At 49.3% G+C, this 18,160-nt stretch overlaps 8 protein-coding genes across 8 annotated transcripts; 3 read left to right on the top strand and 5 right to left on the bottom strand.

Annotated features, from left to right (window-relative positions):
- Positions 1–784: 784 nt before the first annotated feature.
- Positions 785–1,860, bottom strand: N7474_005052 (SDR family NAD(P)-dependent oxidoreductase; the record flags this gene model as incomplete). The annotated part of the gene is made up of 3 exons (XM_057196467.1): positions 785–984; positions 1,040–1,277; positions 1,342–1,860. 3 exons carry the CDS (start codon positions 1,858–1,860, stop codon positions 785–787), a joined length of 957 nt encoding a protein of 318 aa, XP_057053863.1.
- A 531-nt stretch (positions 1,861–2,391) lies between these two features.
- On the top strand, positions 2,392–3,461 carry N7474_005051 (uncharacterized protein; the record flags this gene model as incomplete). Its single annotated transcript, XM_057196466.1, has 3 exons — positions 2,392–2,879; positions 2,933–3,317; positions 3,363–3,461. 3 exons carry the CDS (start codon positions 2,392–2,394, stop codon positions 3,459–3,461), a joined length of 972 nt encoding a protein of 323 aa, XP_057053862.1.
- A 1,075-nt stretch (positions 3,462–4,536) lies between these two features.
- N7474_005050 (uncharacterized protein) lies at positions 4,537–5,874 on the bottom strand (the record flags this gene model as incomplete). The annotated part of the gene is made up of 5 exons (XM_057196465.1): positions 4,537–4,757; positions 4,877–4,985; positions 5,040–5,174; positions 5,232–5,448; positions 5,558–5,874. The coding sequence occupies 5 exons, from the start codon at positions 5,872–5,874 to the stop codon at positions 4,537–4,539; spliced, it is 999 nt and encodes a 332-aa protein (XP_057053861.1).
- A 518-nt stretch (positions 5,875–6,392) lies between these two features.
- N7474_005049 (uncharacterized protein) lies at positions 6,393–6,992 on the bottom strand (the record flags this gene model as incomplete). The annotated part of the gene is made up of 1 exon (XM_057196464.1): positions 6,393–6,992. The coding sequence occupies one exon, from the start codon at positions 6,990–6,992 to the stop codon at positions 6,393–6,395; it is 600 nt and encodes a 199-aa protein (XP_057053860.1).
- Positions 6,993–8,774: 1,782 nt separating this feature from the next.
- N7474_005048 (uncharacterized protein) lies at positions 8,775–11,013 on the bottom strand (the record flags this gene model as incomplete). The annotated part of the gene is made up of 2 exons (XM_057196463.1): positions 8,775–10,505; positions 10,552–11,013. The coding sequence occupies 2 exons, from the start codon at positions 11,011–11,013 to the stop codon at positions 8,775–8,777; spliced, it is 2,193 nt and encodes a 730-aa protein (XP_057053859.1).
- A 429-nt stretch (positions 11,014–11,442) lies between these two features.
- Positions 11,443–12,198, top strand: N7474_005047 (dienelactone hydrolase family protein; the record flags this gene model as incomplete). Its single annotated transcript, XM_057196462.1, has 1 exon — positions 11,443–12,198. One exon carries the CDS (start codon positions 11,443–11,445, stop codon positions 12,196–12,198), a length of 756 nt encoding a protein of 251 aa, XP_057053858.1.
- A 1,139-nt stretch (positions 12,199–13,337) lies between these two features.
- On the top strand, positions 13,338–14,291 carry N7474_005046 (alpha/beta fold hydrolase; the record flags this gene model as incomplete). Its single annotated transcript, XM_057196461.1, has 1 exon — positions 13,338–14,291. The coding sequence occupies one exon, from the start codon at positions 13,338–13,340 to the stop codon at positions 14,289–14,291; it is 954 nt and encodes a 317-aa protein (XP_057053857.1).
- A 787-nt stretch (positions 14,292–15,078) lies between these two features.
- On the bottom strand, positions 15,079–17,497 carry N7474_005045 (uncharacterized protein; the record flags this gene model as incomplete). Its single annotated transcript, XM_057196460.1, has 4 exons — positions 15,079–15,614; positions 15,653–17,148; positions 17,201–17,348; positions 17,413–17,497. 4 exons carry the CDS (start codon positions 17,495–17,497, stop codon positions 15,079–15,081), a joined length of 2,265 nt encoding a protein of 754 aa, XP_057053856.1.
- Positions 17,498–18,160: the final 663 nt, after the last annotated feature.

Raw genomic sequence — 18,160 nt, 5'->3', positions numbered from 1 at the left:
TTTGATGTCGAGATGTCGACTAACTTCGCATACGCACCAGTTCTCACAATGCATCCAGTGTTGGTCGTTTGTTGCATGATATACCGTGAAATAATCCATCGGTACAGCTATTATGCAAAAAGAGAATACTGTTTGAGTTGTTTATACCCTCAATTACCTGCGAGTGGTTGGAAGTCTTCCCCAGTGGTGACTGGCAGTCAAGCTACGGTGTTTTCTTACAATACGCATACAGTAGTCTATCTATAGATAAAATATAGAGAAGTTGGGTTTCGCAGAATATGTCACGGGCCCACTCAATCGATTAGTTACTCTGAGACTAGCTGCCAATATAGTACTGTAACAGAGGATTCCCATCATTGCAATACATTTCTCGTAAATGCTGAGCCGCATGCCCTGGCTTCCAGCTGGCTCTTTGAGGCCCTATTGTCTATCGCACCTATAGACACATTGTACAGTACTTCTCTGTGCAAGAAGGGTTCTAAGTCAGAATTTGCGTACTGTACGCCTACCGCAGGAACGGTGTAACATTAAACCTGGAGACCTTGGTCCAACATGGAGCATCGCTAAAATACGTTCCTTGTGGCGATATCGTTGAGCGCGCAGCTCAGTTATACGACTATGAAATTCTGATCCACTCACTGACCCTCATCTGAGCGCCCTGGTTTTGCTCGGGAAGGCAAATAAAAAGATCTAAATATCCATTCTATTGACTAATGTTAGATAGCAAAAACAGGAAGCTATTGAAGAAGCCCATGAGAGTAGAGCAGAGCATCCGGCTGTGATCTTAGGAGAACCCTTCTCCCTTGAGCGCGGCTCTCAAACCCACAACTCCAATGCGGAGGAGATCAACATTCTCCTCGATTTGCTTCCGCGTTTCTCCCTGCGAATACTCGTCGATATCCCACGCCGCCCAGACAAAGCGACCGTGTAGAAACTTAGCCTCTTTGGTGGTGGCCCAGACAGCAAATGAGCCTGGAAGCTCGACTATCGGCACAAAGTTAATAAATCTGCCTATGCTGGACGAAGAGGGGAAAGATACCATCATCGAATGGCAGGTCAGTCTTCTGGATACCGATCTTTGGATACTGGTCATTGTAAATCACGCCTGGATGGAAGTTGATAATTTGCAAATCATCGGCAGAGACGTCTTTGGCAATCTGCTGCAGCAGCATCGTACCGGCGTTCTTGGTCAAGCCATAAGCAGGACGCAAGGATGCAGGAAAGGACTGGCTGTCGTACAGCATGTTGATTGCCTGGGTGGACACATTGACGATGGTCTATTGAAAATATTAGACTTGCAGATGGTTTATTCTTCGTTCAAGATGAAACCCTGCCACTTACCCTTGGTTTCTTGTCGTTCTGCTTGTGGAAGCGGGCCACCAAATCAAGAGGGCCGCGAACATTGACCTCGTAACTCTTCCATACTCGTTGGGCCCCAAGGTCAAGGATAGATTTCTGGTCCGTGAAATCAGCAGCATTCAAGATGAGAATGTCGACAACAATTCCATCTTGCTCCAACTTGTTCCACAGAGCCTCGACAGCGGAACGGTCTGCCTGGTCACACGGCTCCGTGATAACAGTGACCGACTTTCCGCTATTCTCCGCTTCGCTTCTGAGCTCTTTGCCCCCACTGGTGAGCACATCCTGACGACGTCCAATGAGGATCACCGTTGAAACATCGGCCTCGATGAACTTGCGAGAGATGCTCAACCCGATTCCCGTGGCACCGCCGGTCACCAGGACAGTCTTGCCCGTTTGGCTGAGTTCAGGGCGAGTAACATCGATAGTTCGATAGGGCTTTTGGTGAATTACTTTAGTAAAGTCCGTGGTGTTTTGCTTGATGAGGTAGTCGAAATCCATCTTTGGCTAGGCTTGGAGCTGAGAAAACAGGATGATTTAATGCTGGAGTCTTGCGGTTGAATTGATGAAGATAGAGTGGAAACAGCGGACCATCTAGAGGGCTTTATATCCTTCAGCCCTCATCTTGGGGAATTCTACCTGCGGTGATTATCCAAGCAATCGTGCGGCGAATATACAAGCAGCGGACTATATTGCGGGTGCTCTGACCCTTTTGGGCCTTAGCGTCCGCCGTACGCCGCCCGCAAACCACGTTGCGCAGGAGCTAACCGACTTGGGCTGCGCTCCGACTGGATTGGTAAGCCCGCAGGGGACCTCTCGGAAAATCCTCTCGGCATCAGCTTGATCCCTTTTCCACCTGAGCATATATCCATAATATCAAAATGACTGCCGTGGAATCGAAAGCATGCAACGACTGCAAAAGGACCAAGCGGAAGTGTGGCAAACAAATTCCAGCATGTACCCGATGCAGCGCCAAAGGACTCGGATGCGTTTACCCAGCCTCGAATACACGTTACGTCTTATACACTGCCAATGGGTAGCGCTTCGGATATTACCGATCATGTACAATCTATACTAACAATATCCAGCTTCTCAACTCATCTTGAACAATCACAATCGCCTGCAAACCAAATTGCGTTCCCTTCCAGTCCAGCAACTTGGCCGATATTGCCAGAACTTCGGACTGCATGGTTCATCACTCCCGACACATGGGCCACAAAACCATCTAACCCAGCTAATGGAACCTCGACTACTACCTCCGAGGCGTGGAAGTATATCAACAAGCTACAGGGTTGGATTGCGACCTGGGTAGGAATCGGGAGCAATCCCTTCATCCATGGTCGGCTACACCAAACCCGACCTCCTACTTGTATCAAAGATGCCTTTACCGCAGTTTCAAGCTATATCATTCGCACATCCTCGACAGAGGAATTTATCTTTCAAATTCTCGAGGATCGTGCAGCAGCTCTAATCAGAAGTCCGGGGAGTCCTCTGCAGACACGCTCGACTGCTATGCGCATGTAAGCCGAGTGCAGGCTCTGACGATATATACTATCATCCGCCTCTTTGACAGTGATATTCGTCAACGACATCTCGCCGAACAACAACTATCAACCCTCCGCTCCTGGTCTAACGAAATGCTTGCCAGTGCACGAGACGCGGCCGAGAATGACGACTTGCTTTTGTACAACACATCCGAAGATAACTTCGCAATCAAGCAAACTGTGATTGGCGAGCTATTACCCATAATCAAGCACGATGAAGTTCTTTGGCACTCATGGATTCTATGTGAAAGCATCCGGCGCACGTGGCTGGTGTCACAGATGGTGTATGGGATCTATACCACATTACAGCAGGGTCTAAATGAATGTCCCGGGGGAATCATGTTCACAACGCAGAAAGGGGCTTGGGATGCTCCGTCTGCCTTTTCGTGGACCAAGGTTTGTGCTGAGAAGAATGTAGGTTTTATGCAGAGGAGTGAGACGAATAAACTACTGTTTCAGAATAGCCCGGAGGAGGTGGATGAGTTTGCGAAAACTCTTATGGTACTTGATGTTGGACTGGAGAGATTACAAGATTGGGGGTGGAAGATTAACGATTGATCCTTAGAAAAAGATTTGCCAGCGCAAAATTGTTGGCGGAGACCCGGGTAGGATGACCGCTGGGATGGGATATTCCCATGGGAAATCGGGATATCATTATTATTATTATTATTATTATTATTATTATTATTATTATTGTGATTAAATCAAGATTATTGTTCATACCGAGCCCTAGAGCTATGATAGACCGCGTTTCTGAGGCTGGAGTGGTTGGTCAAGCACAGTGCTTCTTTAGGAGAGATCCCAGTTGGGATTAATATTCTTCTTCCCGACGGCTTTGATATCGGTGGGAACAGCTTTTGAAGAAGTTGATCGCAATGGAAATAGAAAGTATAGAAAACAGAAGACGCGCATCGCTGGATCAGCTATCTTCAGTATTAGCAAGGATAATGGACTTCTGTTGTCTACAACAGGACACAACAACAAGAAATATGAACAAGATAACACTAACAGGATAGGAAGTATTATTTACAAGTTCGACCAGCAAGCAGGGACACATGGAGCACCGACAGGACATCATCAACAGGAAACATCGACAAGATATCATTGATTGGGAACATCGACAGGACAACATCGATTGACATAACAGCATTAACCGGGGATATCTACAGGACAAGGCGAACAGATATCATCGAATGACAGCATCAATAGGGAGCATCAGCGGGAAGCATCAACAAAGAGCATCAACAAAGAGAATCAACAAAGAGAATCAACAAACACCATCAACAAACACCATCAACTGGAAATATCGACATAACATCAACAAGGAAACTCCGGCTGGATAACAACAACAGGATAACATCAACAGGATAACATCAACAGGTCAACATCAACAGGTCAACATCAACAGGTTAACATCACCAGAATGCATCAACTGGGTTATTGCAATTTTTGAACCAATTCCAACGACTGAATTGATTCAGACATTGGAGTGTTGGAACTGGCAGGGGTTGGGTGTAGGAACTGGTTTTGACGGAACTGGTTTAGACATTGGGGTGTTGGAACTGGCAGGGGTTGGGTGTAGGAGCTCGTTTCGTCGGAACTGGTTCTGACAGAATTGGTTCAGACATGTACCTTAAACTAGTTCCTTCTCTTCCATGAACTCCTCCAGAATCCTATTGACTTCATCCGCCTTCTCCAATTGCAGCCAATGCCCACCGTTTACATTCTCGACTTTGAGATCAGGGACGAGTAGCCGCATTTGCTCCGGAAAATTGGCCGTGACGGTGATTATGTAACCGGTAGAGGCGATTAGCAAGGTTGGGTGTGTCAAGGTGTGAGCGGGTGTGGGAATTTCTATATTGCATATTAGTAGGATGCGAGAATTGTAGGTGATAGAGCACAAGTTTCAGGGGAAGAAATTGAACGGTAAAAGAAAGATAGACAGGAGGTATAGAAGGGGAAGTGGTACTTACTTTTCTCATCTTCTTCATTGATATTACGCAAATTAGCCTTATACCAGTTGATCGCAGGGCCATAGCCGCCTTTCTCGAAGGAGAAAGCGTTTTGATAATGCTTGTGGTCCTGTTCAATGTGAGCTAACTGGGAAATTCCATGTATTACAGCGAGAAATTTTACTTCTGATGTCAGATAGGCCGGCAAATCAACAATCTTGCCCTCGGTCAACCAAGTGCGCAAACCGCCTGGGGCACCCTTGTATTTCTTGTTGATTTCATTGTCGTTGGCGAAGAAGAGCGATTCCACGGATTCGGACTGTAATATGGTCAATATCCAGTAAGTTAAAATTTGCTGAGTTCAAAAGGAGCTTACATGTTCATTTAGGAGCCTCGGAGCATCGTCTTCGTTGAAAAATTGGAAATACCCGAAGATCGAAAAACCAAGCTTGGCTTGCACCGAGCTATTGATACGTTGTATCACCGCGGTAGTGAGGCTACGGCCAGGGGCAATATATCCGTGGTCGATGAAGACATAGGCAGAAAAGCGTTCTGGATGATAGTTCGCTAGCCGTGACAAAAGGAAAGATCCCCTGGTGGAAGAAGCGTTAGCATAATTGCACGCTAACTCGGCACACCTTCTGACTCTCCCGTTCGAAAAATGAATGTGACAACTGGCAGAAACTAAGTCGCAAAACATACCAATCATGCGCCACGCCCACCACCACTCTAACGCCCTCTAAGACCATGATCTCAACAATATCCCTCGCCATACCTTCACCCTTATACACCTCTAGCTCACTGGGCCTCGACGTTTCTCCGAATCCAAGCAAGTCCGGAGCTAGGATTCCATAACCCTTTGCTACGAAGAAGGAGATTTGATGACGCCAGTCGTGCGAGGTGGAGGGGAAGCCGTGTAGAAAGAGAATGTATTGAGTGTTGGGGTATTGGGGTGGGATATGGATGTAAGAGTAGGTGAGTGCGCGGGCGGTAGTGTAAGTTGAGTGAGGGTAGGCCATGGTTAATTATACTCACTGGGTGGAATGTGAATATTATACAATGAGTTTACGACGAAGGTGAGTAGGAACTGACTTATATACATTTAGTCCGGTCGATAACGAGTCATTCATTCTAGATAAGTACTGGCGTTCCAGGCATAGAATCGGTAAGACTATTAATGGCTCACTCAGCTTACTCTCATTGGCTCCAGCGTAATATTGCAGAAAACCTACGTCATGACCTCTACGCACCTTTGGGCCCAACATGGCTGCAGTGCGATATTGAAATAGGAAAAAAAACCTTTTGATACGCTCTAAAGACTGCGATTTGTTGTAATGATTTCCGACGTCTTGCTGTACATGAATACGAACACTTGTATTGGAAGCACGTAGATGCTTCGTTTTACGCACATTAGGTTGTGCACGGCGTTGCAGCTGTTGATTGTTTACGGGGTATTTTTGGTTTGCATTGTAAGAGACCCTTCATCTACAAGTCGGCCTGAACTGACATTCCATTCATTGTAGAAAATATCTATGTATCAATCGTTGCTGTTCGACTGAAATTTCCCTAAGCAATTGAGTTGAGCAGTGAGTTGAAACATGGCACTGGCAAGTAAATTATATCTAGTTGATATATTGCCAACCTGGCCGTTCGACCCAACCTGAGTAGAAACAGCGATTGTCCTGTCGTGCCTCGTGTAGAGGTCTTCAAGTATGGCATATCCAGCCTGGATATGCATCTTGGTCCGGCTATCAAGTTCTAGGAGAGACTCGATATAGCTGAAGACAACGCTCGTTAAGACGGCAAGCTCTAGACTTTGGGAAGATCCATCAAGCCGACGGCGGAGATCCCGAATGGCCACGCTATAATGTCGAATTGAGAACGCGATCGCCGGGGGTGTGTGCCATATGCCAGGATGGTAACGGCTGCTGGTCAAGGCCCCGATTGCTAAGGCAGCATGATGCAATGCTGGTTCGGCGAGAGTGGCCCGGAGGATGATGTTTCTCCATCCGGGGAGCTCGAAGAATAAAGAGAATTCCCCAGCACAAACGGCTTGGAAGTATTCCATGTGTATATGTTCGCCATACAGTAAAGGCCTGGCAGAAGGGTATTGCAGACCACGGATGGGCAAGGTCATCGCGTACTGCGACGCTTCAGAGGGAGACGACGAGACAAAGTCACAGCTCCAGCCCGCTCTGATACAGGGTGAGCAAGCTGGCCTGGCCTCATCGCACTTTTTATGCCTGGTTCTACCGCAAGATTTACAAGCTGATAATTGAGAACGGGCGGAGCTTACTCACTTGCATGTCAAACATCCCGTCCTGACCTTCCGAACCCCCCGAGCGCCATGGCGTAATTTCCTTATCATTACTGGACCATTACTATGGTGACTCAAATAATGACGAAGGATTGCTCCGCGAGTCTGTTGAAGTAGAGGAGCGAGATCCAGGAGAACTGTTACGAGCGGGAGAGAAATAATTTAAGGCGTAAGCGTATGAAAGATAAGGGCCACCTTGGCCGTCATGATTGGCTGAAGCGTAAGTTGATGTACGCTAATGGCGGTTAGCGGATCCTTCTAAAGGAATTTGTCATCAGCCGCATGTGCGTAATTTCCAGTCTCGCCGGCCACCCGGTCTGCCCTGCCACCCGGTCTGCCCGGCCATCCCCAAAACACATAGTAAATCTGGTTTTATATCTCAGCAACGACGCATGTAAACTACAGTACTTTATCGGTTTTTTCTTTTCTTTTTTTCTCTTCTGAAATGGAAGCCGGGAAGCGAAGCCCGTTGAGGCAATTGCCATCGTTCTAAACGGTCCCTTGAGCTCGTGAGTTGACGGGAGCGAGCTGGTTGCTCAAGTTCATGCATTAGCGACGCAGCGTGCAGCCAACAAGTAGGTGGCTGCCTTGAAGGTGAGAGCCTGGTCGCATCGATCAGGGGCGGGTAAACTATCTAAGGTGCCACTTTCTGTGCACATTCGCCAAGGCGCTACCGCCGAGAGCTGGCCACTCGCTGGACTCGGACGTGAAACCTGCAATGCTAAGCAATAATGATGGCATGTATGCAAGGCGGCACGAATAAGCAGAGCGGCCAAGTTCTGCCCGCAATCGACTGACGACCGACATAAAAAGCGTTGGCCCAAGTCTGCTGCTAATTACTGTACCGGCAGGTTGAGCATGAGTTGTCAAAGAAATATCTTCTTTGGGTCCGATGATTCAATGTTACATATGATTATAGGCCGTGTCTGGGGTCAGAACTTGAGAGCCATACAAGGAATTCAAGGTGCTGCACTGTATAGGTCGATATGGATGATAATGGAAAAGCTGCTGGACAGTGTTAATGGTGAGTCCCGAAGTTGATAGGCGATGAACTTGCCTACGGACAAACAAGGACAAGAGAAGCGACCAGTGAGAAAGGAGCACTTTCTACCAATGCCAAAAAAAGAAAAAAAAGTAAAGTAGTAGACGGCAAGCGGCATGCCAGTAGTCGCAATGTGCTTATTTTGCGCGGTCGATTTGCTGAAGCTCCTGCCTCGTACGCACCTGCGGCATCTGCCCACGCCCACGCATTCTCCACATGATCGCAGCGAGTACCCCTCGGTCTTTTCTGTCCTCGCTGAGGTTGCCACCTGTGCGTCACTTAGCGTTGCAGTGTATGCTAGGTTATTCGACATTTTTGTCACCCCATACCCGACTGTGTATAGTGCATCACTGGGGACCCATCGTCTCATGCACATCAATCGGGTTCTCGATCCCCACCAGAAAGTGACCAGAAACTCCCAAATAATGAAGTTAGATGTATACACTGTTCGAACCAATGATCGATCCGCTACTTCTCTAACCCGGCAGCATTCACGCAGGATGTTCCTCTCATCAAGCTATCGAAGAATGCCATGTCGACACCCTGGAAAGTCCAGTCATTTACGTCAGTCGCGATGGGGGAAGTTCCCGATGCGGCTGCAGAGCGATCAAGTCGTGGCTAGAGCTGGGATATTGCAGCATGGACTGCTCAGAGCCCTGGGTCACGCCGTGCAGATGGCTAAGCGGTGGTTCATTCGTAGACGGCGCATAAGCTAGTGTTGCGAATGCATCGTTCCATGCGACGAACGATTCTCTCTGTGGGGATTCACCCTGGGAAGTCTGATGCAACCGAGAGGGCGCATTGCCAAGCAACGGCTCTCGAGAGATAGGACCCTCGCGAGCAATTTTGATGACGCCAAGGTATGGGATACGCAAGCGGAGCTCTTCGCCTTCTTTCTTGCCCCCCTGCATATCGTCCTCTCCTCTTACGCTCCTGGTGGCGTAACTATTTCCTTCAGCTGCGTCTGCTTCGATGTCGAGTAACTGTCGAATCAATTTGGCACTGTTTTCGGCTATGACTTCCTTGTTCACGTTGCTGATTATGTCCATTCTCTCCAGGGCTTGATCTAGCATAGCGCGGTCGCTCAAGCGCTGATGGGCCAGGAAGTTGATCGCTCCTGGATGATGATGAGCGTCGAGATGAACAAGCAGGAGCGTTATTGCTGCTAAGAGGGTAAAGAAGTCTACGGGCCGCGAGCAAGATGACATGGGGTTAAAGCTTCGGTGAGCAATGAAGCGTGTCATTGTCTCCCGGCTAGCATTGACGCAAGTCATTTTGGAGTACTCATGCTCGGGATTGTCGCCTATTGGTATCATATACGGTAGATGGAGCTGGATCAACAGGCCATAATAGTAGACCTGGGCTGCCAGGCGTACTGTCTCCAAGAGGGCATCCGGAGATCCTGGTGTGATGTTTTGAAAATTCGCCGGACGCCAAAAGCTTGCTGGCATGCCCTCCGACACTCTCAATAGCTCAGAGTCGAGGGATTGCGTAGTCGTGATTTCGGTCGGCGCAAAGGCACTTTCGTTGCGTTCCAAGATGCGAGATGCAATTACTGTGAGTAGTCGTTCGAATCTGCCTAACGGTGGTTCGTTCCGCAACACCGACATCGCTCCCATACTTTTATCATCTGTACCCTGAGGTAGACCAAGCAGCAAGCTTAGATAACGATCCACATAAACGATACGGAACCACATAAATTCTGGCTTAGCTTCAAGCTCTGGGTCGATGCGTCTCAGTGGTGGCATAGGAGAACGGTGCAGGCCCATCAACTGGGCGACTGTTATTGCTCTGCAATACACCACCCAAGCCCGTCGAAGGTTGCCACTATTCATCTCGAATACGCCCTCTAGGATGATGCAAATCAGACTCTCGATGGTTTCGTGCATCGCCTCCTTGGTCGTGACCCATGTTGTAGCAGCCGTCATCAAGCGACGCATGAGCACGCTTCGTGGTTCCGAAAGGCCGAGGGGGTTTTCCCCACCCTGAATTTGTAGAGTGATTGCAAATAAGAGCATACGTCTGGCCAACATGACCGGATGGGTGTTCGGATCAGGAAGTTCGCCTATAGAGCGTGGGGTCGCAAGCGTCTCGTGGGTCAGCATGCTATGCGGCTGAGTGTTGATGACATAGAGGTAATGCGACACTTTTGAGCTCTCTCTGAGCAAAATTGTGGCATCCTCTTCGCTTGGAAAGGCTGCAAATAAGTGGTCACGAGCTGTTCCTTGACCCGATATTCCACACAAGTCCGGTATGAGGTGTGATGAATTTGGAGCCGATCCTCCAAGAAGCTAGGCTATAATTAGGGAATAATTAATTATGAAGTGGTTCGCGTACCTCTGTCGGGGTGGGAGGAGGTCGATTTGATGAGAGCGCTAATTCATTTGAGCGAGTCTTTAGAGCGTCAGAGTTCGAACGCTTGTCTTGCCGTAACCCTCTTGGAGTCTGGCCCGTCGACTCCACGTCTTTGCTAGCAAGGAAGCCCTTGATGAAGTCCTCAGCTCTTGCGATGCGTTCGCTGAGATGCTGGTTCCCTTTTCTTGCCGCAGACAGATTTTCCGGCATCTCCTGGCTAACACAAGGTGCACGCCGGCGCTGGCAGCAAATGCAAGTGACATCCTCGGACGATGCAAATGTGCATCTGATCTTCCGTCGTTTGCACTCCCAGCAAGATCGCGTCCCTTTGCGAACCTTCCTCCGTTTACCTGACCTTTCTTGGTTGGGTGAGACGCGGCCGTGGCCAGTAGGCGTATTCGGGGGTAGTACCGTCGCCGGCTCTTTATCCAGGGCGTCAGTCATGGCTGGCCGTCGTGAATGGACATCAGGGTACTGCTCGCCCGTCACTTAACTATGATCTCCGACACGGCGGAGAGAGTCGCTATGGGTCTCTGTACGGAGCCTCTAGGTGATTGGTCGAGGTACGATTATTTCGGGCGAAAAGGTTGGCACAACCGGACACCTGCCTAAAAATGCAGTTCCAATTTGTCAGCTCTTCGGAGATAACTAACAAATTAATTCCACCAGTCCGAGATTAATTACCAACAACTGCGGGCAGAGAAATGCTATAGTCATGGAAGGTGGTGTGCGACGTTCACCCGTTCGGCGGAAGAACGCACGTCTTATAATTCGGAGCTGCTGACAGAAAATTAAAAATCCAGGGTAAAGACTACAAGTCATCTCAATTACACTGTGTTTCATACCAACTACTTGTCCGCACTGCGAACCATCATGTCATTCTCAAAGTGCTGCATCCAAGGCTTCGCGTGGCAGGGCACACCCACGGGGCACACCGGCAAACTCGCCAGCAACGACGTCTACATCACCGGCGACAATACGGACGTCTCTATCCTGTTCATCGCTGACCTTTTCGGCTGGACATTCCCCAACGTCCGCCTCCTCGCCGATCACTATGCCCGCGAAGTCGGCGCAACAGTCTACGTGCCGGACTTTTTCGGCGGCGAGGTTCTAGATTTCGATCTCATTGCCGCGGAAAAGTTCGACCAGCTGGATCTGAAGGGCTTTATAGAGCGGAATGGCCGCGAGCAGCGCGAGCCGGAGATCTTCGATTGTGCGCGTGCCTTGAGACAGCAACTTGGATATAAGAAAGTCGGGGCAGTAGGATACTGCTACGGCGGCTGGGCGTCGTTGCGTCTCGGTGCAAAGGAACATACATCTGTGCCATTGGTGGATTGTATCGCGATCGGGCATCCGTCCCTTCTCATCAAAAGGGATATTGATGAAGTGGCTGTCCCCGTGCAGATTCTGGCGCCAGAGATTGATAAGGCGTATACGACGGAGCTCAAGTTACATACGTTTGAGGCGCTGCAGCGGTTGAATGTGCCGTTTGACTACCAGCATTTTCCGGGCGTCGTGCATGCGTGTTTGGTGCGTGGCGATGAGAAGAAGCCTGGTGAGAGGGCGGCGATGGAGAGAGGGAAGAATGCGGTGGTTGCGTGGTTCGGACAATTTTTGAAAGAAGCTTGATAGTAGCAAGCTCGGCAGGGGCATGGTCTTGGTAGAAGTGGGTTATAGTGAGTGGGTTATAGTGATCTGAAATTAGGTTCTTACAGTTGTTTATTTGAGGTACACAACTTGGATATTTTTGTAGGGTTGAACCTAGGTTCACTGATGTATTGTATACATCCGGAAAAGCAAACCGCTACCCCGCGCTCGAGTGAGCAGTGGAGGCCACGGCGGCCGTCGAGTCCAAGCTCTCAAAACGTGAAAGCAGTTCGAGTAGGTCGTATGTTGTCCATACTGAAGGAGGGCCTAAAAACTCGCAAGGGTGGGTAAGGTTCGAAGTGGGAGGTTGGCTGCTCCCCAACTCATAACAGAGCACCAGAAGGCTAGTGACGGATAGTAGTAGTTGTAGGGAAAATAGTTGGTGATGAAGCTGAAGAGAGTGGGTTGACAAAAACGAGAAAGGAAGCTACCCACGAGACCTAAACTACAAGAAAGTCGGTCGCATAACTAGCATAAACGAGAAATCATAACAGTAGGCAAGTAGGAAATTTGGGTGCAGATACGAGATGATAAAGGCAGACAGTCATAAATAGCCCCGGGGGTTTGAATGCTACCCATCTGATCCATCAGTGCACAAGATGCAAGACAGGAACGAAAGATAGAAGGAGAAAATATCCTCCCACTACTCAGCGACACGTTTGTGTCACACAGTCTTTGGCCCCCGCTCCTGATGTTCACGCAAAAACTTCCTCAGTCCAAAGAGCAAAGCTCCGTATCAGAGTTGTAGTACTCCTTACCGTCGTGGTTACCCGCTCCGTTGGCCCCCAGGAATGTCAACATCCAGCATAAGTTTCATGATTGCTGGCCAATTGTCTACTGCCATATTCGAAAACAGACTCCCCTACATATACTCGCAGATTATTTCCCGAACCCTATCTTGGAACACGCTAGACTACATTAGGTTTAGGCGTAGATCTCATTTTCGCCGATAAGGTAATTAGCAAGGCAGCAAGTTTACCGTAGCCTCCGAGGCTGAAGGTGACCGTCGCATTAATAAGCGAGCCGCTTGGTTAAAAAGCGGTTGCTTCGGTCCTCCCCGTTATCAAACAAGTCGACGTCAATTAATTGCTTACTCAACTCGAATACACTTCCAGTTCACAATGCAACCAATATCCGAAATTGACTGGGACAAAGGTGACAAGGATGGACTTGTCTCCGTTGGCTCCCATAGCCTTTATCTGTCCGTTTCGGGGCCAGATCGCAAGCCTGGAGAGCCTATCGTCGTTCTCATGCAGGGCGTTGGTAGCACGATCGACGAGTGGGTTGCAGTGCGAAAACTCGTGCTTCCATTTGCTCGATGGTTGAACTACGATCGTTCCGGGATGGGTAGGAGTGAAGGTCCCGACCAGACACCACCAAGGATATCTGCAGCGTCAGTCGCAGCAGAGCTCGATATTCTCCTAAAGAACGCCGGTATCAAACCTCCGTTTATCATTGTCGCTCACTCGTGGGGAGGCTACACTTCTCGCGAGTTCCTAGAACTCAGGCCGAATGATGTCGTGGGCATGGTGTTTGTGGATTGCATTACCGAACATTTCTTTGACAGTGGTGCGTGGGGTTTGGACGTCTTCTATCCAGTCCTCGGTGACCAGGATTTAGTTGAAACTACCGGTCTTGCGACGTCCCATGTCCTATCCGAGGAGGAGTGGAAAGCCGTTCAAGGCGAGCAGGCTGATCCTCGACATCAAGCCACTGAGGCTGCTGAGGTACAAGCGGTGCCGAACGACAGACTGACATTGGTCTCTATGAAGCAACTCGAGAAGCTACCTTTGAAGGATTATCCGGTCAGTGTAATCATTGCGGATACTCCTGGAGATTTTCAGAAAATGTATGACTTTGGAGTGGCCACAGGCAACGGAACAGAAGAAGAACAAACTCTGTTTCGGAAATGTCTCGATAGATGGCGGGAGATGGATGAGGACTGGCAAAGAGAACTTTTGAGGCTTTCTCGTCTTAGCAGATCTGTTCGTCTGCATTGCGGTCACAACGTGCAGCTATTACAGCCACAGAGCATAGTTAAAGAGATACAGTGGACCATGGATAGCTGCAGATAATTCTCAATCTGCTATGAAGCCTTGAGATCTATTTCTTCTCCCTCAGACAACTAAAGTACCTTGAGAGTATTTGTTCGTGATTTGGTTGCGGCCTCATCGCCATTCTCAACCACATAGGAAGGGGAGGGACTGCAAATGGATCGCGTGTCGTAGGGGCTGCTAAAGAATCCTGGGGTTGGGGTGTACTGGGAGTTCTGTTCCAATGGATCAAGCTCTTGGGGCTTAGAGATTTAATCGACATGATACAGTACTGTACGGGCTTTGAGTCATCTCTAGATCCAGACTCAGCCCTTGAGATGCTACGCCAAACTAGTTTCTGTCTAGAGGCGTTCTCTTCAGCATCGAGTTGTGCGTCTCGCTCATTAAGCATTCTCTTCGAGATAGAACATTTACCTCTCTTCTCACCTTTCCGTCTAGCGGTTAGAGAGTGGCCATCCTCTACATAGTTGAAACAGATATTTAGTCTGAGTTTCTTTCCCCGACAAAGCAGACCTAACCACATCACGAGTTGTTTTCGATACAGTATTATAACAATGATTTCTTCGGCCATAAGATACATTTCAGCAGGGATTGCTGGGGGAGACGGTAAAATTAGACTAGCGCGTTTCGGATTATGGTTCGGGAATTAATCCGCGTGAGGATGTTGGTATATCTGATTTCGAATATCGCTGTATATAGTAAGCTTGCTAGACGCCTAAGACCCCGCTCTGACTGAAGCTGAAAAGTACGTAGAGCCTCCGTTTCTCATTCTATCGACGTCTCATGGTTAGACAAAACGTCAGGATGATTAGGCCCCTAAGGTCTGTTTCTGCTTCGCTAAGCACTCTCGTAAGAGCTCACCAGCATCAGCATTTCGACCTAAGGATTTCCAGGGGAAGGCAAGATTGGCCATACTCGACAGCGTGTCAGGATGGTCCTCGCCGAGCTTCCTCTTGCGAGCATCTACGGCCTGCACCCTGAGCTTCTTGGCCTTCTCCCACTGGCCCTGCTCCCTATATGTCGCCGCTAGGTTGGCTATACTCGACAGCGTGTCAGGATGGTCCTCGCCGAGTTTCCTCTTGCTCGTCTCCATCACTTGCACCTCGAGCCGCTCGGCCTCCTCCCACCGGCCCTGGTGTGAAAACGTCGACGCCAGGTTGGCCATACTCGACAGCGTGTCAGGATGGTCCTCGCCGAGCTTCGTCTTGTGAGTCTCCACTACCTGCACAAAGAGCTGCTCGGCCTCCTCCCACCGGGCCTGGTTCCAGAACGTCGCCGCCAGGTTGGCTATGCTCGACAGCGTGTCGGGGTGGTCGTCCTCGCCGAGCCTCGTCTTTCGAGTCTCTATCACCTGCACAAAGAGCTGTTCGGCCTCCTCCCACCGGCCCTGCTGCTATACGTCGACGCTAGGTTGGCGATACTCGTTAGCGTGTCAGGATGGTCCTGGCCAAGCTTCATCTTGCGAGTCTCCATCACCTGCACCTCGAGCTTCTCTGCCTCCTCCCATAGCCCTCCTAGCCGATATGCTGTCGCCAACATTGCAGTGCTATCAAGGGCTTCTCCATCGGTTACACCCAACAATCTCACTCTCTGCTTCCTCGATTTCGATGCCATCTCCCTCGCGTCTGTAATATTGCCGCTTTCCTGCGCATACCATGCACCTTTGAAAAGTAGCGTAGCCCATTGTAGAAGAGACTCTTGCGAGTCTGGCCGCTGCAACATAGCAGATTTCAGATGTGGAAAGAGCGACCGACACTGTTCCCAATTTTCAAATTCACCGGTCGGAAACTTCTGGCATAGATTGCTAATAAATCGTTCCTTCCATAGCTCGAGCTGGCCATGAGTTTTTAACCATGTACGCACAGTTAATTGCACTAGTCGATGCATTGTGAGCACTGCGCTGCGTTCTCCGACCGAAATCAATGAATAGTCGCTAAGTGTTGTAATATCATCTTCAAAACACTGATCTGTGTCAGAGCCAGACGCATTGTCTCCATCCTCTCCGCCAGAACTGTCTTCATCCTTCTCCAGACACAAATTCCTATTCATTTCCTGAATTTTCGGAACTTGGAGGACACTCTCCTGGATTCCCTGCCGGTCGAAAAAGCTCATAAGAGAGAGCAGGCCCGCTGCAGATGGTCTTACGCCTTGAATGTGGTCAAAGGATATTTGCCACGTGAGCAGAATGGAGTTCTTGGCCTCCCAGTCTCGGTAAAGAAGACCTGCTTCCCGATCGAGCAGCCTTACTGCTTCGCGATCACTATTCCGGATTTTTTCTAGGTATTGCGACACAGAGCAACGGGGTGATCGATGTGTGATATAGCTAGCAGCCTGTACGATCGCGAGTGGCATAAATTCGAGCGCCTCGACTAGCTGCTCCATATCCTCAAGCTCCGTAGGTGTGTGTAGCTTCTGCTGCAGTAGATCCAGTGCTTCGGCCTTCTTCATTCGTTGCACAGCAATGATGTTCTTCTGATCGGCGATGTCTAGCGCTACTCTTCTATTCCGGCTTGTGATAATGATGTAGCCATTTGAGCTTTTGAGGAGGTACCTTGGCGGTGGCTGCGTCGAGGCATTAGTCTGGCTATTTGCCTGGCCCTCCTGAGTGGTCGCCGAAGGTTTACGTAGGAACCCGTCATCGTCGACATTATCGAGGACGAGAATCCAATTTCCGATCTTTTCGTCCTGTAGCCAATTCCCGATGAGTTGGAATATATTAGCGGTGCGATCCTGCCGCCCAGAAATCTTTACTCGATCTGCAAGGTCGCGGAGGCTTTTCTCACAGCGGGCCGTGTTGCTGGCATGGATCCAGAAGACCCACGTCTCTGCTGACTGCCGTCGGACCTGGTGGGCATATTCGATGGCAAGTTGTGATTTCCTGTTGCAGAGTCAGCACTCAACGGATCGCCTTAACGCCGAGTTGCCCCTACCTGACGCCGCCGAGGCCGACGAGCGCTATTCTGGAACCTGGGATCGAAGCTTTTTCATGAATCTGGCCGATTGCATCGCGACTGACAAAGTCTGGGTCGCGCGGGAATGGCACGGTCGATAGAGGCTCTGGGCGGGGTTCTAGTCGCTCTGGGACGGAAGTGACTCTTAGTCAATTTGGCTTCCACATGTTTCAACAGCTCCTGAAACCTACCCGGGGGAAGATGAATCGGACCGTTATTAATCCCGACCTGGAACCCATTATTCACGCCAGGAAATGTTACCGATGTCGATGTCATTATAAAAGCAACACATGGAATATTAGGTCGGCTCTCAGGAAGGGGGATAGGAACGGGCCATATAACGAGTGAGGGGCATCTCAGCCCCATCATCATATGACTGGACGGCGCTACGCGCTATACACTATCAGAGTTAGACCAAATTAATCAGTCCCGGGTTGTAGGCTGAATGACGATTATCCCGCATATCCGGCACCAGGAAACACTACCACCATTACCCTGCCAGCTGTCAACAACGAAGCAAGTCTTCTCGCATACATCGGCATACCATCATCGTCAAAATGAATGGAAGTCATCTCCCCACGGTAGAAGATACCACTGAGGAGCCTAGAAACATCGTTGCGTGTTAGATTATACCAGGAAGGTGTCACGTAGCGTCGTAAGTCACTGTTTGTGCTGTCTAGTACCGTATAAGCCTCGAGATCGTCATTTGGATAAGGGAGTGGCAGAGGAAAGTGACACTTGCCAGATTCCTCAGGCCCACTCCAGCTCCTCGTTTGCATTCCTGTGGAAAGTTCTAGCTTCCATAGCTTGCGCATACTGTGAGAAGACATGAAGTCATGGATTAATTAGAGTAAAATACTGTATAGATGACCATACAGGAATATTGCTATTCCGGAGCTATTCTTAATATAGTTTGGTAGATCTTGACATTAGGGTTCG

The sequence above is a fragment of the Penicillium riverlandense genome, assembly GCF_028828495.1.
Source record: "Penicillium riverlandense strain IBT 135883 chromosome Unknown utg000003l_segment0_segment0, whole genome shotgun sequence".
Classification (NCBI taxonomy): domain Eukaryota; kingdom Fungi; phylum Ascomycota; class Eurotiomycetes; order Eurotiales; family Aspergillaceae; genus Penicillium; species Penicillium riverlandense.
This window is presented reverse-complemented; position numbering and strand designations above follow the sequence as displayed.